At 42.4% G+C, this 25,575-nt stretch overlaps 1 protein-coding gene across 2 annotated transcripts in view; it reads right to left on the bottom strand.

Annotated features, from left to right (window-relative positions):
- LOC111872507 (tectonic-2-like) overlaps nt 1-25,216 on the bottom strand; it is a 600,257-nt gene extending 575,041 nt beyond the window's left edge. For both annotated transcript variants that reach the window (XM_033754739.1, XM_023866497.2), the window contains exon 1: nt 25,044-25,216. In XM_033754739.1, the coding sequence (XP_033610630.1) occupies nt 25,044-25,065 (22 nt within the window). In that variant the 5' untranslated portion in view covers nt 25,066-25,216. The remainder of the gene's footprint in view (nt 1-25,043) is intronic.
- Between the last annotated feature and the right edge of the window lie 359 nt (nt 25,217-25,575).

A 25,575-nucleotide genomic window follows, 5' to 3' on the forward strand; every position in this document is an offset into this window, starting at 1 on the left:
GTTACCTGGTTTCACTTGTGTGTCCTATGTTCTATCTACACTTTAACGTACAGAGGACAATTCTGTTAATTTACTTTAGTGTTCCGACGCAATTTACAACCCGAGGGTTCGCTTCTTCCTCTAAAAACGTCACTCTCCTAAGTTATTCAATTACGATCTCTTATTAATTTAATTTCCCCTGAGACTAAGAAATTCTTTACTACCTACTAGTTCTTTTCCTTTGACGCCACAGCCCCAATTTGGGCCTTGGCCTACCTCCATGAAACTCTCCGTTTCACTTGGTTTACTAGATCTTAGATATTCGGTAGGACTCCTTGGACGGGTGATCAGCTCGTCGGAAGGCCTCTGTCTGTACACAAACACACAGAAACGCGCACACACAAACATACTCACACAAACACTAAACATCCATGCCTCGAGTTGGATTCGAACCCATGATCCCGGCTTCCGAGCGAGCGAAGACAGTGCATGCCCTAGACAGCTCGGCTGCCGTGACCGGATATTAGCTACTAATAATATAGGCATATTCACATATCGATACAAAGACACGTTCATATTCTTATCCCTCATCCTCTAACTAAGTAAGTAATTTCACTGAGCGCAGTCCTTCTTGGGAAGCTTATAATCACTGATCTAGTCAAGAAATTACTTGATTCTTAAGGAACCCAAAAGTACATTATTGCGTTCACAGCAGCCTGCTATTGGGCTGCGCCCTGTAAAATGAATCAAGTCGACAAGCCCATAATCCGATACTTCAAAATTAGTTTCAATATTAATCTCACATCTACAAATAGATCTCCCAAACTGTCTCTTTCTTTTCGGTTTTCACACTGAAATTCTATTATGTATTTATGAAACCAGTTATCAAACTGAGATTATTTTTCTACACGCTTGTTTCCACGGCACCAGGAAGTCTCCCATCATATGCTCCTTCCTTGCCTTGACTAAGTCCCTTGCACTGCAGCCACTTCTGGCCTATTGTACCAGCCCCAGATGATAGGTGATGGTGATTGCGGAGCAATTGGTGGAATGAAGATTGGCAGGGGAAACCGAAGTACTCGGAGAAAACCTGCCCCACCGCAACTTTGTCCAACACAAATCCCACTTGACCAGACCCGGGATCGAACCCGGGCCGCGGCGGTGGGAAGCCAGCGACTAACCGCTTGAGCTATGGCGCGGCCCTCATTTGCTCCTTCCTTGCCTTACTGCTCCAAGTAGTTCAGCTCTGCCCTCATCTTCAATCTGTCATTTTGTAAGAGCCTCTGTATTACTCTTGGCGTTTACAACAATTTCTTTCAAATATCCAAACCATGGATTCACATATTACGTAGGGCGAAGAAAATAAACAGTTGAATACGGAGAGTACTATGTTCCGGGATGTGGTGCCCTGTAGCCTGCCGAAGTTTACCTCCAGCGTCACATCCCAGATGATCGCCTTTTTCATTGCCAATGTTATGAGAACCTCAAATTTAGAAAAGCTAAATATTTACTTATGTTACATTGCAATATCTGAAACACAACTTAAAGAGCATTGGAGAGGAACAGAGAGCGAAATAACTCGCAACAGGACACACGGAGGAATTTGTTTCTGGGAAGTTAAGTAATTCTGTTTTCGCGGTTTTATAATTTGTGTCACCCAGTGGGTATGACGTGTATGCTTAGGCACCCGTGTCTCCGTTTCACCAAGGAAATTGCAGTCCTCAGCCGCGATATATCAGCCACCAGATCTCCTCTTATCCCATGATACCGGAGGCTTCCGCTATGGTTTCAGTAACGTTTCTACGCATGTCTTTCCAGCAGGTTGTCATCATGCTCTGGTGACGGCCGCTTTTGAACCTTCATGCGTCGTAGAAGGCGAAGAAAATATTCAGCAACTATGTGACTATCAGCTTCCAAAGAAGGACTCTATTTCTTACAAAGAGCAAATTATCATGCCCAAGATAACATTCATGTCTTGTAACTATATGCAGCTGTGAACGTGGAATGATTTTGAGCGGCTTGAAATTGGCTTCAAATTGGTGTTTCAAATAACAGATTCATTAGTAAATGAACTGTAGTTCACCAACTGCAAGATCGTAATTCGCAGATAGCACCCAGAAGACACTCCGAGGCTATCACTTCATCACCACTGGAATAATTCTTACTCTGTTCTGTGAATTATGGTGTCCTTTATGTCAATTTGTCCTCAGTTCCTTTCTTGTTTCACATCCGAATCACCCTCTTCATTCGTAACGACCTCAAAAAATCATATCTGTCGACCGAAATTGAGCTCATTTCGTCGAGTTCTGCTCCAGAAGCCAAGATAAAGGTAAAGTTTCCCACGTGCTTAATTAAACATCACTCTATTCTCAATGCCTGCGCTAGAAAGCGAGTAGTCACCTTCACATCCCGAGAACTTGACTCCCGGGATAAACGCCTCTGATTCCCAAAGTATGGGCCCTAGAGCCAGTCTGGACTCCGTGATAAAGAGGAAAAGATATGGTCCCACCTCGAATCAAACCCCCATTCTCCAATTATCCAGCCTCAAGCGTAGTCATATTGACGGAACACTCCGAGAAAACGGTAACTTTGCAAATTCCGTACAATATATGTTTATACCTTCTCCATTTAGGCAATATACTTGTTGCTCCTGCATGAACATGGCCAAGTCTTGCCCATTACAGAATATAGTAAGTAAAGAAAGGTTGTCCCTCTGCTTAACTAATTAAGCACTATGACATGAAGACGTATGGGGGAGTACATGTATACATCCACGTTTCCTCGATCTCGGCAACAGCTGGAGGTGAGTAGACAGCTTCAAGCCTCGGCCGCTTTACATCCGGGGAAAGAGCTCCCTGTACCCATTGTATAGGAAGCTGAATGCGCCCCAGAGCCGATCTGAACGACGTGGAGGAGAAAATTCTTGACAGATGTGAGGCTCTCATTATGGTTACTACACAGATTGCTGTCGGGGACTACACGGCGTCACATCCCAGAAGATATCCATTCAACTATCTGAAACACTGTTTCTTTCAGATCTCTTTTACTATGTTCCCAAAATTTTGACACGACGACCCATATGTCTTTCACGAAACGCAGCGGTCTCCTCGTGTGTTCTGCTGAAAGAAACGTAACCGTTCTCACTCGAGTGCAGACCCACATCACTGCTCGTGTCCAGCTGATAATGAATCAGGTGCTCATGGAAAAATTATACATAAAGCAAAAAAAAAAAAAAATACTAAACAAGAATTTATTTCCAATTCTGTATTTCAGCATCATGTTGCAAAACTTTAATTAAAACATCTATGTATTCACAGTCCGTCAATAATGCAACAATTGTTTATTCACCATTTAACACTTAACACAACATGTTTCGGCCATAGATGGGCCATCTTCAGGTGCCTTAATGTATTGAAACTGTTACACTGCTCTGATGTGCGCTAGTGAAGACACCACACGCTGCCAGAGGGAACAACACACAAGCAAGGGGCATACTGCAGATTGCAGAAGTAGCAAAACAACGGGGTAACAAACAGAAGAACAAGCTGCAGAAACAAACCTTCTGGAATAATCACATAGCTCTAAACAAGTAGACGACGTCCCTTAGGAGGTGGAATAGGAGTTTACAAAAATAATGAAAAATTAATAGAAAATTTTAATGAATTTTAATTAATTGTTTTTATATTATTTTTAAGCGGACTGCAGCGCGCGGTATCACCGCACATTAGAGCAGTGTAACACCTGAAGATGGCCCATCTATGGCCGAAACATGTTGTGTTAAGTGTTAAATTGTGAATAAACAATTGTTTCATTATTGAGGGACTGTGGATACAAAGACGATTTAAGAATTTACACGTATTTATTTTAACCTGCTTTTCTACATTCTTCAATGGATCTAATTTACAGGCCGCTATTTGTCACTAAACCTACAGCGGTAGTCAGCTGACATTCCACTCCATAGGTTGGCATTCCCCGTCAAAAAATATGATACACATATAAAAACAAACAAACTCCATGGCTTTAGTCTGCAAGCGAACTATACCGAACGAGACACCGCCGCTTGTCGGCAAAGTTAATGCCAAATTCAGCAGATAGAGGGTGTCGTATGGTCAGCGCAACGAATCCCCAGGCCGCCAATTTCGGTTTTCTAGACGGGAGCCGTTACTCTTCCATTAAAGTAGCTCCTCAATTATCCTCACGAGGATGAGTTGACCCAGTTCCAGACCCACTATTCTCAGAAAATCTAGTGGCGCCGGGAATCGAACCCGGGACGTTTGGATCTGTAGCCAGGAACTCTGAACACTAGACCGTAGAGGCTAGGTAACTTAATGCTGGGATCCCTTAGTCCGTTTATTTTAGTTCATCTTATAAAGAAGGAAAACACGATTATTTTGGGGGAGGTAGGTGTCCCAGCGTCCCGTGACTATTGTGAGTCAAAAATGGGATAAGGAAACACTTTAAAACCTCCTTAAATAATTTACGAAATAAATGTAGTGCCCACCCGACTAAAGCCGTAGCAGATAATGATATATTGCTGGCATTTTAAAATATCAATAAAACTCTTTTAGTTGCGCCTTAGTAAACGAAATTCTAAATTTTGTAAAGTAAACGTGTTACACGGTGCTCTTTATCTCTCGATAAACAATGCCACCAATTGTTGAAATCCAAACACACCATGTTTAATAATAGTTAGGTTCACAATTCTCATGTATGGTTACGTAATAAATTGTCAGATCCAGCTATAAAATGACTATGCGGTAGTGTAGTTGGTTGAACTATGATACAAGCCGGAAGGTCGCGGGGTCGAGTCCCAATCAGGTGGATTTTTCAATTGGCCTAATCCATTCAGCCGCATTATGGCCCTGGGGTCGACTCTGCCTCTAACAGACCAGGAATCATCCTGGGGGGTAAAGGGCGACCGGAAGGTAAGGCTCACAGCCTCACGGCCATCTGTGAGCCGATTGTCTAGATAATGTGGGACCTTCAACGGCTCACAATCCTACGGGCGTCCATGTACTGTTACAGGGATAGCTTTACCTTTTCTCCTGGACCTAACCTCATGCCTTCCAGTTTGGAATCAATTGTTCCAGTATCATTACCATCGCATGTAGAATTACACCTGCTAGGCTACACACATACATACAGACTCTCAGCATGGAACTACCAAACGTTTTAATATACCCAGAAAGAAAACTATTTCTACCATGTAATCCCAGTTAGTCGTACAGAATAAAACTCCATCATTCCAGAGGCAAAATACTTCCCACTTCTTACAACTTCAGCAACTGAGCTGTCTCCGGCATCTCATATCGTCGATTCTTATTAAGACAGACCTCAGGAGACCAAGGATTGAGGACCAGGTCGTCGCTTGACGAAAGGGCAAACATCCATGTCCAGATCTTAATTAGAATCCGCGACCGCAGTGTTCAGTCACAAGGAAGAGTGCGCACTAATCCAAGGGCGTAAAGCTGACCACTCACTTCCATCTAGTGCAGAAATTAAAATGGTGGAGCTATACTTCCATTCCTCCATACGTCCTCATGGCGTGCTGGTTATTTAATTGAAGCCCAGGAGGTAAATTTAAATTTATCTTACCGAATTCAAAATCACGTTTCCACTGACTAGTCGACGAACCTCCTGTTCCCAGATGTGTTAAATTGCTGTTCCACGCTAACTTGGCCTTCTGCCTGTGTACTGCACACACGTAACTGACACTGCGACAGCAAAACCACAAGGTCCAAATAGTTCCATTTACCTTCGCACCCTCGAAATCTATCTCCCTAAGTTCCTTTCCAGTGTCATCCCTTCATATCCTCCGTCTTCCAAGTCAAAGGTTAACGTGAAAGACTTGGAGCCTTCCTATCTACCTGGTCTTCATACCTCTTCATATACACTGTCACGTATCCGGGGTTTGCGTGACTAATAGGACGGGTTTTGGATTTGATAGGATCTTTATACCACTGGTTACAGCAGTTCACAAATCACTATCTGACACACTGTCATCTTCTTCGACTGGACACTCTCGACTTCTGACAACACTTCACTACTCCGTTGTACTCTGTTGTACTCAGTCCTTTCTTCTGACTGTGCCCTATTATTACGGATTTATAATAGTCTCATGCTAAGTTTTCTCTTCACAGCCTGACTTTCAACTGACAACTCCGTGGTACTCCGTTGTACTCCTTCTACTCCTCCCGTACTCTCCTGACTATGCCCTCTTATAATTCCTCGGCAAAGACCCCACGGAAAAACCGTCTTCTGTTGTCAGTAATGCGTGTTTATTGGTCCGTTACCTAGTAATGGATGTCCTTCTACTATTGAACTCGTACAAGTATGACTCGGAATGTTTATCGAACCGTTGCCTATCAATGGGCATATATGAGTCACAATATGTAGTAATCTCTTCAATTATATTACATTATTCGCTATAAATTAAATGCCTCATTCTTATTACATAATACTATATTAATAGCAGCTATGTAAATATATCTTTTGTAGAACACGTCATGGGCAGATGTTTGACTCTAGAATATTGTGCGAACGATAAGTTTTTATTCAATTTAAATGCCTCCAACTGCAAAGAAAGAATGTATGAAATTGGCGATTTTTATTCATTTGTGCCTGCAGAACATACGATGTCGAGAAGACAGGTTTGATGCCATGTAAGGATAGCTCGAAGCGCGTGAGGAATTGGCGGCTGAAAGGCACGTATCACCTGACTTTCAATAGGCAAAGCCTAGTCTAGACAACGCATGACTTGGTCAACAATTTCCCACTCAATTAATGATACTCTTACGTAATATTACACTAAATGTAGGCTGAAAAATTCGTGACAATTTTATAAAATAATTTTTTGTCAAATGTGAAGGTATTTACTCATGCAAACAAAAAAAAGTTAGAGTTTAATTACATATATATGTTATAGGACAAAATAAATTAATATAGAACTGGACTGAATACACAGTCAGAATATTAGAAGACATAAAATAAATTAATATAGAACTGGTTTGAGCACACGGGCAGAATGTTAGAAGGTAAGTTATCCAACTCCCTTCTGAATGACAGACCACGAGAAAAAAGAAGCGTAATTAGTAGGTACGGTAATCGCTTTATGTGAAAGACAGATGGTGATCAAGACAAATAAGATATTATTTATGAAAACATAATAGATATTTTTTGATATATATATATGCATATTGTGATGTGTATACCCACTGCTAGGCAACGGGTCGGTAAACACATTCGCGCAACACAAGCTAATGCAAAAATAGGACATCCACTGCTAGGTAACGGACCAGGAAACACGCTTTATTGACAATAGAAGACGGTGTTTTCCGTGGGGTCCGTGCCGAGGAGTTATAAGTGGGCACAGTCAGAAGACGGGACAGAGTATACAACAGCAGTCGAGAACTGGGTCGAGTTCTGGAGATGCCAGTCGAAAATGATTGAAAAGAAATAACAAGAAAATGAATTAGACGGTGTAAAGACGACTTCATGTGTCATTTGAAGTTACTGTGAGACTGTGATAAATCCGTTGCCAGGATACGACCAGTGAAGACTAAGAATCCTACTGAGGGTGCAGTGGTGAACTGGAGAGTGTGTAGAAGAGCGATAGCGTTATATTACCTGTAGTCCCAAAATGTGTGATGTATAAGGCGCAATAAATTCAATCATCTAGTCGAAACCCCGTATTATAAGTCATTCTTACGAGCTACAATATATATATATATACAATTTTGTGGCAAAAATTACTCATGTAATTCGAGAAATATCTTCACGAATAATACTATATTCACCATTTTATTCTTCTTCGTGTGATATTATTATTATTATCACCATCATTATACTCGATAAGTCATTCTGCAATGCAGAATATAACACTACGCATATTCGTCCGTAGAAACCAACAAAGGTTTCGAAATGGGAACATAAACCGAGGAAAGTACATTTGAATAATATTACAAGTTGCAGAAGGCTTAATGTCACTAATCCAGAGTTTCGATTACGTACTAGAACACTGTGTGTAATGTGTAGCTGAATAACCGGGGTTGTAGATATTAAATTCTGTACTATGGCTTATAAAACATTTTAATATATGAACATGCATACACATATGAACATTCTAGCTTCAAAAATAAGGATCCTTGAAATGGGCCCCGGAAGGTGAAATAGGAGTTTCTCGAAAATGACTATAAAGATTTTGATTAGTTTCTTTTATTTTTCGGGGGGGGGGGATCATCTCCCTAAATAAAACCGCATAGTGTTGTTTTCAGGGAAACAGCGATACACCCTCTGTATGAGAAAGTATGTGCAATGAAATGACTGCGCACCGATTCGTTTAATCTTTCTACTGCTTTCTTGTAATTTTTGATGTTATACATGAACACTGAATTCAACTCGAATTTACTTTTAATGTGAACTTTGTTATAATGCATCTCTAATATACCATATGTTGAAAGTCCATGTATATATATAACTGCAATAATCGATCACAGTGGCCGCGCTACATAAGGCATGAACCGTCTTCGCCTGCTCGAACACTGGGATCGTGAGCTTGAATCCCACTCGAAGCATGGATGTCTGTCTGCGCTTATTCTGTGTTTGTGTTGTTCTGTGTGTAGGTAGCGGCCTCGCGATGGGCTGATCCCCCGTCCAAGGAGTTCTACCGACTGTATATAGGAACAAGAAACTTTAAAGCGACCAAGTTCCAACAAAAGGACTGTAGAGCCATATATACAATAGCAATTAATAATGACACGTACTGATGACAACGGCAGCTGTCGGCAGAATGAAGAATGTGAGATCGTGTTATGTCTCTAGATAGCCGATGTACATACTGCTGCTCCCGCTTGTTATAACGCACCATATACAATGTCAGAAATTTTGTTAATATTATTGGTACGGATTTCGCTGGTATTTTGAGGAAAGGGGTCGCAATGCAGCAACACTTCCGATCATATCGCATGTTCAAATACTGCAGGAACCTTACTGGTGGGTGCATTTCATGTTTTCATCAGAATTTATATACGATTAGTTCCAGAAGATAAGGATTAATAATGACCTTATCTTAAATGTACAGTTGGACGAACCTTCATTCCAATTAACATAAACTGTTAAATAACATTTGAGTTGTAGAAAGAGGCTTACTTGCAATCATTAAGTTTTACGTCACGTTTCTCCCATTGATGAGCTGGAGCAATTACCGTATTTACGCATGTATAGGCCGCGTGCGTGTATAGGCCGCAGCACAATTTTCAGACAGAAATTATAGAAAAAATAATTTTCTTGGAATATTATTTCAGGAGTAGAAATTATTCCGAAATTTGGCAATGTTAATTTTTTTAAAATGAAGTGTGATTTCGAATATTTCGAATATAAGCCGCACCCCAGTTTTCCTATTGAATTTTTGGCAAAAAATGTGCGGCCTATACATGCGTAAATACGGTATGTAAGATGTGGGTGCTGAGATCCCTGACGATGTAGGGTCAAATTACAAATATCCTTGCACGTATCTCAATATGAAAGCCTACTATAAAATGGTTTCAGCCTGTGGGGGGGGGGTTAAAATATAATATGGAATGCACTCAGGAGCATGCTGTGGATGTCCAAACACTGGCTCAAAAATCGTTCTGCCGAAGTTATTGTGTGGGCAGCCGCACTGTCATGGTGTACACTTATTCGAACAAGATCTGGTCCTTTCAGACAAACGCAATGCCGCACATATTGCTAATATGAACACGGAATCCTTGACTGAGAGTAAGTTTCGGAGAAAGGAATTCGTGATAGACAGCCACTTTACTTAAAAATTGTAGCATCGCTCTAACGTTCCAGTGACACACACACATACGTATGTATGTATATATATACTGTAACATGATTACATGGTCCGTTGAGAGGCATCGGCTGCGTAAACATGTTTCTGCGACAATGGATACGCACAAAACAATAGATGACATTTTTTTGGAAACGGTGTTAACTATTCGATCCGTGCCAAGGCTGTATAACGAGTGATAGTCAATAGGTCAGCCATAAAAAATATAAGAGAATTAAACTTGGCGGTCTTCAACCATATGACCATTCAAGTGACTAAGCTGCCGTTGTAGCATAAGATACGTAAGATAGGCATATCTGATTCTCAAAGCCTGTACCGACAGAAGACTTGTATATACTGCAAAAGGAAGAGTTTTCAATAGCATGCTATATGTGCAATACACACATGTGACGAAAGGCCAAGCATATTCATAAGAGACAAACCTATCCTCTTGTCAGAGAGGATGTTACATAAGACCTATGATCGCAAGGGTTCAGTCGAAAAAAATCTCTCGTCGTGAGTCTCAAGAGGCTTGGCGCCAAGACGAACTGATTGACGGTAAACAGCCCGTCGTCAAGTCGTCAGTTTGACTTTGGTCAGTCATGAGTTGAGAACTTACAGTTGGGGCAATAAGTTAGATGTGAATTGTGAGATGGTAGCCAGCCGGCAGCACCGTAAGCAGGAAAACAGAAGAATCTTCACTGTTGGGAACCTTAACCGAGCAACGACTAGTGAAGACTATAACACACGGAGATAGCTTGAGCTATAGTGATTTGTTAACTGTGTAGATTAGCGGTAGCGCTGTAATTATTTGTAGCAGTAGTATTAAGCCTTCAATAAAACCAATTAGCAGTCCGTCTATATATGCCTTATGAACCTATTGGTCTCGGAGATCCTCGACTATTCCACTGAAGTATTTGGCGTTTTGCTTCTGTGCCCTCCGGCAGGAAGACTCAAGTCTAAACATCTGTCGCCATATTTTACAAAAGCGTGGATCCTTCCAACGATCAAAGAGGGAATTCTGAACAAATGTGTTTTGCTGCTCAGATTTTCGTACTGCGCATATAAACTCTAAATATAGCCACAAAACAAACTGAATTCCTATGACTATACAATAATTCTATAGCGTTACCAGTTCCTTATCAAGAATGTCACTCAGTTTATTTGTGCTAGCATGACACGCCATTGAGCGATATGGCCAGCTCAAACAAAACGATTTGTTTCAAAAGTCTACAAATTCTGTCAACTGCAATCCTAATTACAGGTCATACACCTTCAGCCAGTGTCCGAAACTTCCAAGTGGGCCCCCTACTACTTAGTTATTATCTGTTGCAGGTCTTGTTCAGTCTAAAAGCCGAATGACTCGTCCTAATTTCAGCAGCCTCATTAAAGGACTGTACTTCTCAGCTGCCTACACCGACCGTCCGTCCGTCCAACCATTCGCCCAACCAAGGGACTAAGTCCCTTGTACTGCGGCCATTTCTGGCCTATTGTACCAGCCCCCAGATGATAGGTGAGGGTGATTGTGGAGCAATTGGTGGAATGAAGATTGGCAGGGGAAACCGAAGTGCTCGGAGAAAACCTACCCCAGCGCCACCACAAATCCCACTTGACCAGACCCGGAATCGAACCCGGACCGTCGAGGTGGGAAGCCAGCGACTAACCGCTTGAGCTATGGCGCGGCCCATCTATCTATCTATCTATCTATCTATCTATCTATCTATCTATCTATCTATCTATCTATCTACCTCTCCGTCCGTCCATCTGTCTGTCTGTTTTTTTGATCTATCTATCTATCTATCTACCTATCTAACTCTCCGTCCGTCCATCTGTCTGTCTGTCTTTCGATCTATCTATCTATCTATGGCTCTACAGCCCTTGTGGACCTTGGCCGCCTTTTCACTTTCTTAATTCATACACAGTCGGTAAGAACCCTTGAACGGGGGATAAACCCGTTGCAAGGTCGCTACCTACACACAGAATAAACTCACACAGACATCCATGCTTCGAGTGGGGTTCCAACACACGATCCCAGTGTTCGAGCAAGCGAAGACAGTTCATGCCTTAGAACGCGCGGCCATTGTTATCGGCTGACTACAGCATAGCGCGGTTACATCTGACAAACCCCTTAATGAACGGACCACTAGATTTAACAAAAACAAATGCAACGATATAACGAATAACCAAACACTCTGCAAATCGCAGAAAGCTAAACTACGCCCACTGAAGACGCCGTACAGCAAATCATCAATTTAAGGGGCCAAGATTTGACGGACAAAATTCTTGGCCCCTAAAATCGATGATTTACTGTACGGCGTCTTCAGTGGGCGTACAGTAAATCATCGATTTAAGGGGCCAAGATTTGACGGACAAAATTCTTCGGTACTTCCCCATTTCTCTCCGGTTGATACGTCGGGAGTTCTCCGTAATAGTCTGGTCGATATCTCCTATATGCCGTGCTGCGAATGTAACTTGTATTTAGTATACAGGTCGATACGTCGAAAATTGAATTTGTATTGCGCTCTGTTCGGTTTGTTCTGTTACAGATTATTTTAATTAATAGACCATGAACAAAAAAGAAAAAGGACAAACGCTGAGCGTAAAACAAATGTTAGAACAGACGGAAAATTTATAATAGGGAATATCCGTCACATATGTTTGTGAGGAATACGGACACTTTGATTTAACGAACATTCAGCAACATCGGACACCCCTCTTCCGATATATCGAGGATATGCTATATCATCATATGTATTCCTCTGACTCTTTTCTTCCTCCTTCTTTCAGGATATCGTAAAATAGGCTATGACGTCTATGTAGTTAACCAGCTACATTGACCAAATCCCTTGAAAAGCTGTCGGAAGCTCAGCTTGTAAGGAGTCATCTCACTGAGTTCCATGTGACCCGAAAGAGCACTGTCAAGTTCGCAGGAGCCTGGCACTACAATCCATTCTACGTGGTTAGTCTGGAATGTTCCTCTCAGGTTGTAACTGTAATTTAGTGATGAGAGTAGACCTACGGGTTTCATTTTTCTTTCAGTACACACTTTTTATATATTATCTTCAGAAAGCTGCTTCGCCCCGTGAAACTTACAAATGGGGTGAATACACATGCCTCTTATATTTCATATTGGAGAAAGACACATGTGAAACCTGATTTAGAAAGTCTGCCATGTTAATTTCAGTCACCTGGGACAGCTCACCGAACGTCAGGCTATAAGGTGGAAAGTTTTACAAAAAAATTTAATTATATGTGGCTTCTTTTTCTTTGGCGGTAAGACGGTGGCCAGGACCTCCCCTATTATGTTCTGTTCCAAATATTTCAGACAAGTTGTAGAACACTTTATAAGAAAGATGAGACCTTTACAAAGCTTCTGCCATATCGGGGCACCACAAAAAGTGGACAAGCTAGTACAGAGGTTTGTCTCCTTGCCGCCACTCTGCCGAATTGGGCCCTGGGGTCCACAAGCCTTTTGTTCAAAAGGTATTGAAAGCTCTTTTCACAGCAATAAAGCGACAGGCACGTGAAGATGAACACTGATATGTTGCATGTGGATTTAAGGAGGAACTCACACGCCTATCTTACTGAGGATTTTGAGGGGCCCCCACAAGAAACCCTGATGGAGCCTGAAAGAATGTCGTAGAAGAGATAGGTAGGAATCAGCTTCACCGTGTAAATGGAATGGGACAAGCGCAAGGAAAAATAATTTCTGTGTGTGTGTGGGGGGGGGGGCTGTAAACAAGTTCATGCGCATATAAACACTAACTGTATGGATCACGTGTTTTGTAATCGTAAATTGTTACAATTTAATGTTCTAAAATGCAACCCGCAGTCATATTAGGGGAAAATCCTTAGACATACTGCCATTCACGAAGCGTCGAGGCCAACAGTAGAGGTAATCCACGATTTCATGCTCCCACTAAGCACCACGAAGCGCCGAAGCCAGCAGTAGCGGTAATCCACGATTTCATGCTCCCACTAGGGACTACGAAGCGCCGAAGCCAACAGTAGCGGTAATCCACGATTTCATGCTCCCACTAGGGACTACGAAGCGCCGAAGCCAACAGTAGCGGTAATCCACGATTTCATGCTCCCACTAGGGACTACGAAGCGCCGAAGCCAACAGTAGCGGTAATCCACGATTTCATGCTCCCACTAGGGACTACGAAGCGCCGAAGCCAACAGTAGCGGTAATCCACGATTTCATGCTCCCACTAGGGACTACGAAGCGCCGAAGCCAACAGTAGCGGTAATCCACGATTTCATGCTCCCACTAGGGACTACGAAGCGCCGAAGCCAACAGTAGCGGTAATCCACGATTTCATGCTCCCACTAGGGACTACGAAGCGCCGAAGCCAACAGTAGCGGTAATCCACGATTTCATGCTCCCACTAGGGACTACGAAGCGCCGAAGCCAACAGTAGCGGTAATCCACGATTTCATGCTCCCACTAGGGACTACGAAGCGCCGAAGCCAACAGTAGCGGTAATCCACGATTTCATGCTCCCACTAGGGACTACGAAGCGCCGAAGCCAACAGTAGCGGTAATCCACGATTTCATGCTCCCACTAGGGACTACGAAGCGCCGAAGCCAACAGTAGCGGTAATCCACGATTTCATGCTCCCACTAGGGACTACGAAGCGCCGAAGCCAACAGTAGCGGTAATCCACGATTTCATGCTCCCACTAGGGACTACGAAGCGCCGAAGCCAACAGTAGCGGTAATCCACGATTTCATGCTCCCACTAGGGACTACGAAGCGCCGAAGCCAACAGTAGCGGTAATCCACGATTTCATGCTCCCACTAGGGACTACGAAGCGCCGAAGCCAACAGTAGCGGTAATCCACGATTTCATGCTCCCACTAGGGACTACGAAGCGCCGAAGCCAACAGTAGCGGTAATCCACGATTTCATGCTCCCACTAGGGACTACGAAGCGCCGAAGCCAACAGTAGCGGTAATCCACGATTTCATGCTCCCACTAGGGACTACGAAGCGCCGAAGCCAACAGTAGCGGTAATCCACGATTTCATGCTCCCACTAGGGACTACGAAGCGCCGAAGCCAACAGTAGCGGTAATCCACGATTTCATGCTCCCACTAGGGACTACGAAGCGCCGAAGCCAACAGTAGCGGTAATCCACGATTTCATGCTCCCACGAAGCACCACGAAGCTACAGTTTCGGCATAGCATTGCAGAGGATGCTGTTCGTATAAGGTAGCCGGTTCGAAACTGAGACGGGACCCACTTTCCTCCTTCAGTAGAATGCCGAAATACCTTCTTGAAAAAAAACTAGACAGTTTCCTTTCTAATTCCTCCAGACTCTCAACTCGAATATCTGCTGTGGGAAATAATTAGTCGGTACACCTGACTGAAAAAGATCATTTTTAATATCTAAGCATGTATTTAAATATAATGAGCCTGTCTTATTGAAACAGCGTGTGAGGATGTGGATTGGATTCATTTGGCTCAGTACAGGATCCAAGGGGGAGCTGCTGTGAATACGATAGACGGAGAAATTCTTAATCGGCTGAGCGGGTGTTAGCGTATCAAGCTTGCTGGAGATAGTAGTGAGTTATCTGAAACTTTTTTCATTGGCGCTACAGCCCTCATTTGGGCCTAGGCCTACATCCATGAAACTCTCCGTTTCACTTCGGTTTACTAGATCTTAGACATACGGTAGGACTCCTTGGGCGGGTGATCAGTTCGTCGCAAGGCCTCTACCTGTACACAAACACAGAAAAACGCACACAAACATCCATGCCCTGAGTAGGATTCGAACCCACGATCCCGGCTTCCGAGCGAGCAAAGATAGTGTATGACTTAGACCGCTTGGCTACCGTGACCGACATTATCTGAAACTTATTAACAACAAATTCTGAAAAGCAGATAAGCTTTGCTCTTACATATTTTTAGTCAAATATCGAAGAGCATACACGTGATTAAAGGCAACCAATGGTAACCAACCTCTGAACTTTCTATACACATTCTTAGTGAAAAAAAGATATTTGTGAAAGTGGCCTAATGAACTAAACCGGTGTGATGCATAACATACAAGTTATTAATAAAAAAAACTCCGTTGCCTGTAGTCCGCAAGCGAACTATACCAACCGAGCGACCGCCGCTTGTCGGCGAAGTTAGTGCCAGACTTTAGTGGATAGAGGGTATCGCGTGGTCAGCGCAGCGAATCCCCACGGCCATTAATCTCGGTTTTCTAGACCGGAGCCGCTATTTCCTTGAAACGGCTCCTCAATTATTCTCAGGAGGCTGAGTGGACTTTACTAAGAATAAAATCGGTTCTTCATTCGGGGGCATGCAGACTGTGTGGGTTTTCAGTTTCTCACAGAGGTACTCAAGAAAAGTTATATCTTCTGGAATACATAGCTATGCAGTCCTTTCAAATCCAGCCGACGTTTCAGGGGAACATGATACTTACATTGAAGCATTGCTAACCATGCTTGGCTCATTCTTCGACTCTGAAGGTTGAGGCAACAATTTCCTCTGATACGTCGGTTGACTTTCAGCGGACTACACAGCGTTACAGGGACACGTGTTAGAGTAGTTGGTTGAAGCACTATTCTACAAGCCGGAAGTTTGTGGGTTCGAGTCCCGATGTGGTGGATTTTTTAAAAAATTACCTAATCATTCCAACAGCAGTATGGCCCTGGGCTCGACTAAGCCTCTAACAGAGTACCAGGAATCTTCCTGGGAGTAAAGGGCGACCAGTGCGTAAGCCTGACAACCTTACCGCCATCTATGAGCCGACTGCCTAGAAATTGTGGGAGCCTTGACGTCTCACAACCCTATGGGCCTCCACGGCCTGTTACAAAGATAGCTCTAACTATTTTACACAGAATTACTATAATCCAGAAGAGAGAATTTTTCAATGCAGAGTAATACAGGTTTTGCTCCCCTGTACGAAACGGTCATGCAATATAAACCAACAGCCCAGCAACAGAATTTAATAAAATATACGAGTTTATGTAACGAAATTATATACTGATTAATATAAAACGAGTCCGTATTAAATTATGGGAATGAAACGTGGCGTGGAAAAACGAAAACGATACATGTTGATTGGAGCAATGGACCGTGGATCGAAACTGAACATGTGGCCTGTGAAGGGTGGTCAGATTGCCAGTGAACTAACGATTAATGTATGGGCCGGAGGAAGTTACGAATCCATAGATATTCAGGTGTGGGCGGGTCATCGACTGTAACATGAGATATTGAAGGACAAAGCAGTTACAGTATTCGAGACCAGCGACTAATCAGCACTGGTATGAATATCAGTCATGGAAAAAGGCAATATGGGGAAGGGTTAAGAAACGTCCAAAATCATTTTATTTTGATTGAATCAAGAGATTTGTGAACAGTTAAACCAAATGTATTGAAAGGGAAGCTAATTTGGTATAGAAACAACATATATATAAGCAGTTCTTTAAATTTTTGCCTGTCTTGTGTGTGAACTGTGTTTTTCAGTCCCACCAAGTAAGTAATGCTCGTACAGTAGTGACTAAACTGTATTTTTCAGTCCCACCAAGTAAGTAATGCTCGTACAGTAGCGACTAAACTGTATTTTTCTGCCCCACCAAATAAGTGATGCTCGTACAGTAGTGACTAAACTGTATTTTTCAGCCCCACCAAGTAAGTAATGCTCGTACAGTAGTGACTAAACTGTGTTTTTCAGTCCCACCAAGTAAGTAATGCTCGTACAGTAGTGACTAAACTGTGTTTTTCAGTCCCACCAAGTAAGTAATGCTCGTACAGTAGTGACTAAACTGTGTTTTTCAGTCCCACCAAGTAAGTAATGCTCGTACAGTAGTGACTAAACTGTGTTTTTCAGTCCCACCAAGTAAGTAATGCTCGTACAGTAGTGACTAAACTGTGTTTTTCAGTCCCACCAAGTAAGTAATGCTCGTACAGTAGTGACTAAACTGTGTTTTTCAGTCCCACCAAGTAAGTAATGCTCGTACAGTAGTGACTAAACTGTGTTTTTCAGTCCCACCAAGTAAGTAATGCTCGTACAGTAGTGACTAAACTGTGTTTTTCAGTCCCACCAAGTAAGTAATGCTCGTACAGTAGTGACTAAACTGTGTTTTTCAGTCCCACCAAGTAAGTAATGCTCGTACAGTAGTGACTAAACTGTGTTTTTCAGTCCCACCAAGTAAGTAATGCTCGTACAGTAGTGACTAAACTGTGTTTTTCAGTCCCACCAAGTAAGTAATGCTCGTACAGTAGTGACTAAACTGTATTTTCAGTCCCACCAAATAAGTAATGCTCGTACAGTACTGACTAAACTGTATTTTTCAGTCCCACCAAGTAAGTAATTCTGGTACAGTAGTGACTAAATCACGAAGTCCGCAATGTTTCCCCGAATTTGGACGTTCAGCTGGTGAAACAGACTGCCGTGTTCCTTCACAATGAAGACAAAACCACTGAAAGTTGCCATTCATGTGCCTTAGCTCCGTCTTACACAGTACAACAAGAATGATCACAACTGTAACATGTATATTGATTTTCCTTTCATTTCCTGACTAGTTATGCAATAAGTATGAATCTGACAGAACATTCGATACCAGATTTTTGTATTCTGGAGGCTTACTGCTCGACATAAACTTGAGTTATATAATTCATTTAATTTGAGTGGCCGGGGGGGGGGGAGTAGAGATATACTGCACTTGACAAATGTTTGTTCAGAGGAGCAGGAAAAGAGAACGGTTCGTATGGTTTTTAGTTTTCTCAATTCTAACACACAATAAGAGGAAGAACCATTAATTTTATAAAATAAAATTTCAGTGAACATAGTATAAATGATGTTAACTTATGTTAAGATTCGCCTTTTCACTGAATTTAAGATTTACAAATTGGTCTGCTGGATTATGACACAGTACAATCCAGTAGGGTGGTAAAAACATTTCAGAAAAACACACTGCCTCCATTTTCTGCCTTGAAGACGGAGGCTCTGCGATCCTTCGAAACATTGGTAACTACTTACCAGACTACACACTATTAAATGAACCTTCAGAACTAAGATAAACGTTTGCTCATGCCGACATCATTACCACTTTTTTTTATTGCTAGTAGGGTGGGACTAAGTCCCTTGTACTGCGGCCACTTCTGGCCTATTGTACCAGCCCCAGATGATAGGAGAGGGTGACTGTGGAGCAATTGGTGGAATGAAGATTGGCAGGGGAAACCGAAGTGCTCGGAGAAAACCGGCCCCAGGGCCATTTTGTCCACCACAAATCCCACTTGACCAGACCCGGGATCGAACCCGGGCCGCCGCGGTGGGAAGCCAGAGACTAACCGCTTGAGCTATGGCGCGGCCCAATCATTAACACTTACTTATTGTTTATTTAAAACCAAAAATTCTGATGAGACGGTGCACAAATAACTGGAAAGACCATACGTGAAGAAACGTACCTTACAAGGCCATGAAAAATTGCCTGGAAATATGAACAAAGATGACACATGATAATTGCCTGTTTCATATTCGGTACCCAGGTCCTTCCATCTTCCGCACCCACATAAAACAGCAGACAATACCGTGGGTGTGTGAATTTCAACATTTATGCTTTTATAGGTGACAGAAGAATATGGGGCCTAAGGTATAGCGTCGTGAATGTCGTTATGATTTGCTGCTACCGTTCTCCAATGCCTCATCTCTGCATCATTTTCGAATGATTTAATTAATTCTGCATTATGATTCTGTTCTGACATGAATATCACATGCCCAATTTCCTTAGCATTTATTTATATACTAAACCCCGTCTAATGCAGGGACGGTTAGTCCGTTGGTGTTTTATGGTTACGCGCTGTTAGCCCCTCCCCCGTCCAATTCCCAACCTTGAGGACCACATTTTCCCAGCTAATCCGCATTAACTTGCTTGTCCGACATATTCCCGGTTATGTTCCATATCTTTCGGACCACAACACCTAACGCAATTCAGATTACTGATGATAAAGAATCATGCCTGCAATTTGCTACATTCTGGAAGGCAGAAGATGTACCTGTGCTTAATTAAGCACCACGCCATTAAGACATATAGGGTATTGGAGGTAGAGCTCCACGTTTCTTTTTGTGGCTTAATTTTTGACGTCTGTTATCTAGAATATACAGCGTCAAATAACAGGATAATTGACGAATGATACTTGGAAAGAATTTGGAAGAAGCGGTCGTGACCTGATCGAGGTATTAACCGCCATTTCCTTAAGGGGCTGAGGAAAACCAAAAATCTCCAATCAGGATAACCGTTGCCACAGCCAAGATTCGAATGGAGCACCTCCGGAATACACGTCTGCAGAGTTACCTGTACACTAACCTACTCAGGCTCACGTGTTCTTAACCTCCGTACTGGATGGAAGTGAGTGACCGGTCTCAATCCTCGGCAGGCTCTTATCCGGGAAGAAACCGGTACGCATTGGCTAAGAAGCGAGGTGCGTTCCCAGTGCGGTTCTAACACGGCGATGGGGAGAAATATCACTGTTCCCACCGGAAATCGAACCACGATTCTCCGGTCGTCCAGCTCATTTCATGGTCACTATATTTAAAGAACTGGCACCGCCTCTAGTTACTTTACGTTTGATTTTAATTTTAAAAATGCATGTAGCTTGGTCTTCAGGTGAAGATCCTCCAGAGAACACAGCCAAGGAAAGATGTTCGTGCTTGAGAGAACAAAATTGCGCCACATTTTCGACACGCCTACAGCCATGTGTGTCAATCCTGGGACACACATACACGTGACATGCGTGCTTAGAGCCGAAGTACTAAAACAAGTTCAGCTTCCTTCACTAAGAAGAAACCACATGAAGCCGACTCTTCCGTATAGAAAGGAATCCCGTCCCCTTATAATTACGTCCTTACTTGCTTACATTGCCCGGATATGTTGTTTCTTTTCTGGAACGCACCCCGAACCAAATATTCGCTGCAATAATTTAGGCCTACAGTGCGAAAGAACCACGCCAAGAAGGCATATTGAGGTATTTATTGAGGTGAGACTTTGGTCGCCTATCCCTGAAGAAGTAACCTGCAATAGCCATTGGGTACACGTCTGAGCGGGTTAACATACGATATGAAGCGGGAGAATTGTGGACAATGAAGAGCAGTTCAAGCAAGTTTTCGAATTCATACGATAATGTACTTCGTCTGCTGCCCAGAAACATAAAAATTAGAATATACAAAAACTCTAATTTTGCCTGTGGTTCTGTATGGGTGTGAACTTGGTCTCTGACATTAAAGGAGGAACCTAGACTGAGGGTGTTTGGACCGAAGAGGGATGAGGTGACAGGAGGTTCAAGAAAACTGCATAATGAGGAGCTTCATAATTTGTACTCTTCTCCAAGTATAATTAGAATGATCAGTTCAAGGATGATGAAGTAGGCAGGGCATTTAGCACGAATGGGGGGAGAGGAATACATATAGGATATTGGTGGGAAAGCCAGAGGGAAAGAGACCACTGGGAAGACCAAGGCGTAGATAAGTGGAGAATATTAAAATGGATCTTAGAGAGATAGAGAGATAGGTTGGGGTGGTATGGATTTGATTGATCTGGCTCAGGATAGGGACCAGTGGAGGGCTCTTGTGAACAAGATAATGAACCTTTAAGCAGACCTGCTTCATGTTCTGAAATTCTGGGGTTTGAAAATCGGCCGACAGGCAAGCTATCGGCATAACTCAAAATACTAACAGTATTAAAAATAATATCAGTATAATCACAACCAAACACCTGTAGACATGGGCACAGTGAACTCCCACAACAGGTTGGTAGTTTCCTAGCCAGATAAGCTATTATCAGCTTCTGAAGAAGGACGCTGCTAGTTGGAGTTCGTTATAACGAAAAGTCTGTGACGATGGTATATTAATACAACTATTAACTTTTTGGATATTATCTCGCCATATTATTTATTTCAAGATATCCAGAGACTGGACTCTGCACTGAACCTGAGGATGGAGACAGAGACGAGTCTCCGAAACATTTTTAAACAAAAAACAGGACGATGGATAATATCCACAGAAGTCAATAACTGAACAAGAATATCATTAATGAAGAGTTTTATCTTCTGTGATATAATGCGATGTAGCCATTTCGAAATTAATCGACGTTTCAGGGGCTTATATCACCTCCATCTTCAGGGTTGAAAAATATGCTAAGAAACCAGCGTGAATCATGTAGCACGCAGAGCAGATGGAGGTGGCATGTTCCTCCTAAGCTTCAGCTAAATTTCGACGGCCTACATGGCACTATATCCCAGAAGACGTAACTCTTCATAACCACAGCTGTGAGAACCTCCTTAAATCCCACGATATCATTAATATCTGTAGATCTTACGTTAATCGTTTCTCATATGCACAGCGACGTACAAAGAGAAAGCCTAGTTAATTTCTTGTACTGATGAATGGTTTTGTCGACATTAAATTCCATGTATGTGTAATTAACGTGAAAAATTATGTATCTCAACACACGCACTTATGTAATCTTGGAGCAGTAATGTTTACATTTAATTCCCTTTGTAAGTGAAAGCGTAGGGAGTCCAACAACAAAGGGATTTAAATATAAATGTTACTGTTAGATACTAATGTATACTAAGCAGTCTCCTTTAACACGTAATCCCCTGATAATTGCCCTATAGAACTGAAACATGTAAGAAATTATCAGACAAATAAAATTTATAGCTACATCCTATATTCAGTAGTTTTTACTACGTCACCATAAAGTACAGGAGCTGAAATGTCTCACACAAAAGTACTAGATCTATAAATTTTTTAAATTTGCTTAGTAAGTTTGTAATTATCTTGTAAGTTATATTATGTGTGTGAAAATTAAGTAAAAACATATAAAAGCCTACATTAAGGCTGAAATAATGAGGCATCAACTGCGTCAGTGGCATATTACTACAAGCCATGTCATTATTAGTTTCATAAATGTGAGAACAGTTCAGCTTCCTGAAACATAATCCTGTCCTGGAATCACAGAAGTTGATACTGCAGCACAACAATAGCCGGCAGTATTAATTTGTGACAATGGCTGACTTTAGAGATTTGCAGTTAATATATTACGTGACTTCAAAATAGCATGAAAACACAGTTCCTTTACATGGGTGAAAAGAAGGAACCCAGTTTCTACTCATTACCACTGAGATTACTAGAAGGTTAATTGTCGATTAGAAGCACAGTGACAATGTTGAATACTTGTACGCAAAAGAGCTCTTATACATAAGAAAACTCGTATCTCAGTCATGGACGACAAACGCATAAAATTGAAGGAAAATTTTCTAATGTGAAGCTGAAGAAAACACGGCAAAAAAACAGATACTCAATACAATATAAAGTATAGGCACCTTTCAAAGTGATAAATATTTCCTGGATTATGCTCAAGTACATTAACCACAGCAGTGCATACAAGGTAATTAAAATAATTAAAGTAGTGCAGGAAATAAAAACGACATCATATTTGTGAATGTAAAAAAAATACATTCAAACACCAGCACATCGCTGAAAATGTACACTATACTCAATAACCGGCAGAACTATCGTTATAATTCCAAACAACAACCAGCCATTCTAACAAATTCCATGATCCTCGCAGAAGAATCCTTCTTGAGAAGTTGATAAAAAAAAATGTAAGCTAAAGGTAACAGGCCGTGGAGGCCCATAGGGTTGCGACACGTCGAGGCTCCCACAATTTCTAGACAATCGGCTCACAAATGGAGGTGAGGTTGTCAGCCTCACGGGCCGGCCGCCCGTTACCCCCCAGGAACATTCATGGTTCTCATTCCTGTTAGAGGCAGAGTCGAAGCCAGAGCCATTTGAAAAATTCTATGACATCGGGAATGGAACCTGCGACCTTCAGGCTTGTAACACAGTGCCTCAATCAACTACGCTACCGCGTACACCTTCTTAAGAAGCCGATAGTAACTAAATCTTCAAGAAATTTCTCAGACTCCATATATTACACGAAGATCGATTGCTGTGTTCCCATGAATCCGCCCATGGCCCTTGCCTGAAACCTGAATCCACGTTGGATTTGTGGTTATCGCAGCGGTGACCACTGTCTTCGGGGATGAAACGCCGTATAGCCAGGCAAAAGTACTCGTACACTGGCCTTTCGGCACGTCCTGTTTTCCTCTTCTGGACAGAAGAGTTACCAAAACAAGAGACAAACAGTTTCTTGCTTGCTGTTTGCTTGGTTCATTCTTGGTCCTGAATATAGTAGCACTACGTTCCTCCGAAACGTCCGGATATCTATATTGGACTTCACGGCGCCGCTATATCCCAGAAGAATTCAGATGAATCTAACCCTTGCTGTTATATCCTTTTACCTAAAATCCAATCTACTATCCTCCAATCTTAGCTTAGGCCTCCGAGGTATTAAGAAACGTAACATAGGAAAAAGTAACATAACTTGCCCTAATATTTATCAAGTTGGTACTGACACAGAAACCCTAGTACATGAGCACTGGTTTCTGCCACCTAGAACCCCAGAATATGTGGTGGTAACTCCCTGAATACTCACACATTACTATCATAATAGATTTGCAAAGGAGAGGGGAAATGGGGGAAAGCGTACGAATTACTACGGACTCACAGAAAGAAAGGGGAGGGACGTGCTCACTGCCATCTCTATTCCGGCAGATTGTATGGGCCACGTGGTCGAGGAGATGGCGCAGTGATATGCCATTCCGAAGTTTCTGGAGAGGACAGAGGAATGTTGGGAGACTGTCAGTAGGCACTATATGAAACTGAATGTAACTTCATTTCAATTTCTCTAAAGTCCCAAATCGTTTTATATGTATGAGAAATGGCGAGATATGTTTCCTGCACTGATTCTGACTCAAATGGCCCACACGTAAAGGCGCGGTGGCTGGGTTGTTCGGGCAGTGCTCCATTCGAATCTTGGATGGGACAGCGGCTAATGTGATTGAGATTTCTCATGGTCTCTTCAAGCACATGCCAGAATATACTAGGTTTAGTCCATGACTACTTCCTTCTAAATCCTCTCCCATTTATCATCCATCAATCATCCTACCATTTTACGCCATACAGTCTAGTTACTGCCGTAAAATAACCAAAAATAGTCAACTGCTTCTAACCGAGACATTTTGTGTGTAGCATGATGAAATATATTGCACAATATAAAAAGTTGGGTTTTCGTATTCAGATTCCTTATATTCAGAGCTAGCCTATTCAGTCGGCGCAATATATCATAAACTAATTCAGTCTGGTAGGTAATTGAGCTTGTCTGTGCTTTACCTGTTGTCGGGTAGGCCTGCATGGCTGCTGAATATTAACCACACAAATATTTCCCTTCAACGTTTCACGTTTCTAAGACGATCGTATTCACTTCCTTATCCGTTCTTTTATTTCCAGCGTTCACAAGAAATATTAAAGTAATAAAACACACGTATCACACACAACACGACACCAGCCACAATCAGAATGTCTCGATACGGCAAGGTCAACGACGCGAAAAACATCCGCTGGGAGCGCTAGTACAACTGCGCACTACACTAGAGTACGGCAACCAACCTGAACAACAGATGATCAAGAGTTTATCAATGGCCACGCACTTTTAGTGACACTCGTTTTCTTTCATTGTAAGGCTGGCGTCAAAGGCCGCACCATAGCTCAAGCGTGTAGTCGCTGGCTTCCCACCGCGGCGGCCCGGGTTCGATCCCGGGTCTGGTCAAGTGGGATTTGTGGTGGACAAAGTGGCGCTGGGGCAGGTTTTCTCCGAGTACTTTGGTTTCCCCTGCCAATCTTCATTCCACCATCACCCTCACCT

Source organism: Cryptotermes secundus, unplaced genomic scaffold (genome assembly GCF_002891405.2).
Source record: "Cryptotermes secundus unplaced genomic scaffold, Csec_1.0 scaffold537, whole genome shotgun sequence".
NCBI lineage: Eukaryota > Metazoa > Arthropoda > Insecta > Blattodea > Kalotermitidae > Cryptotermes > Cryptotermes secundus.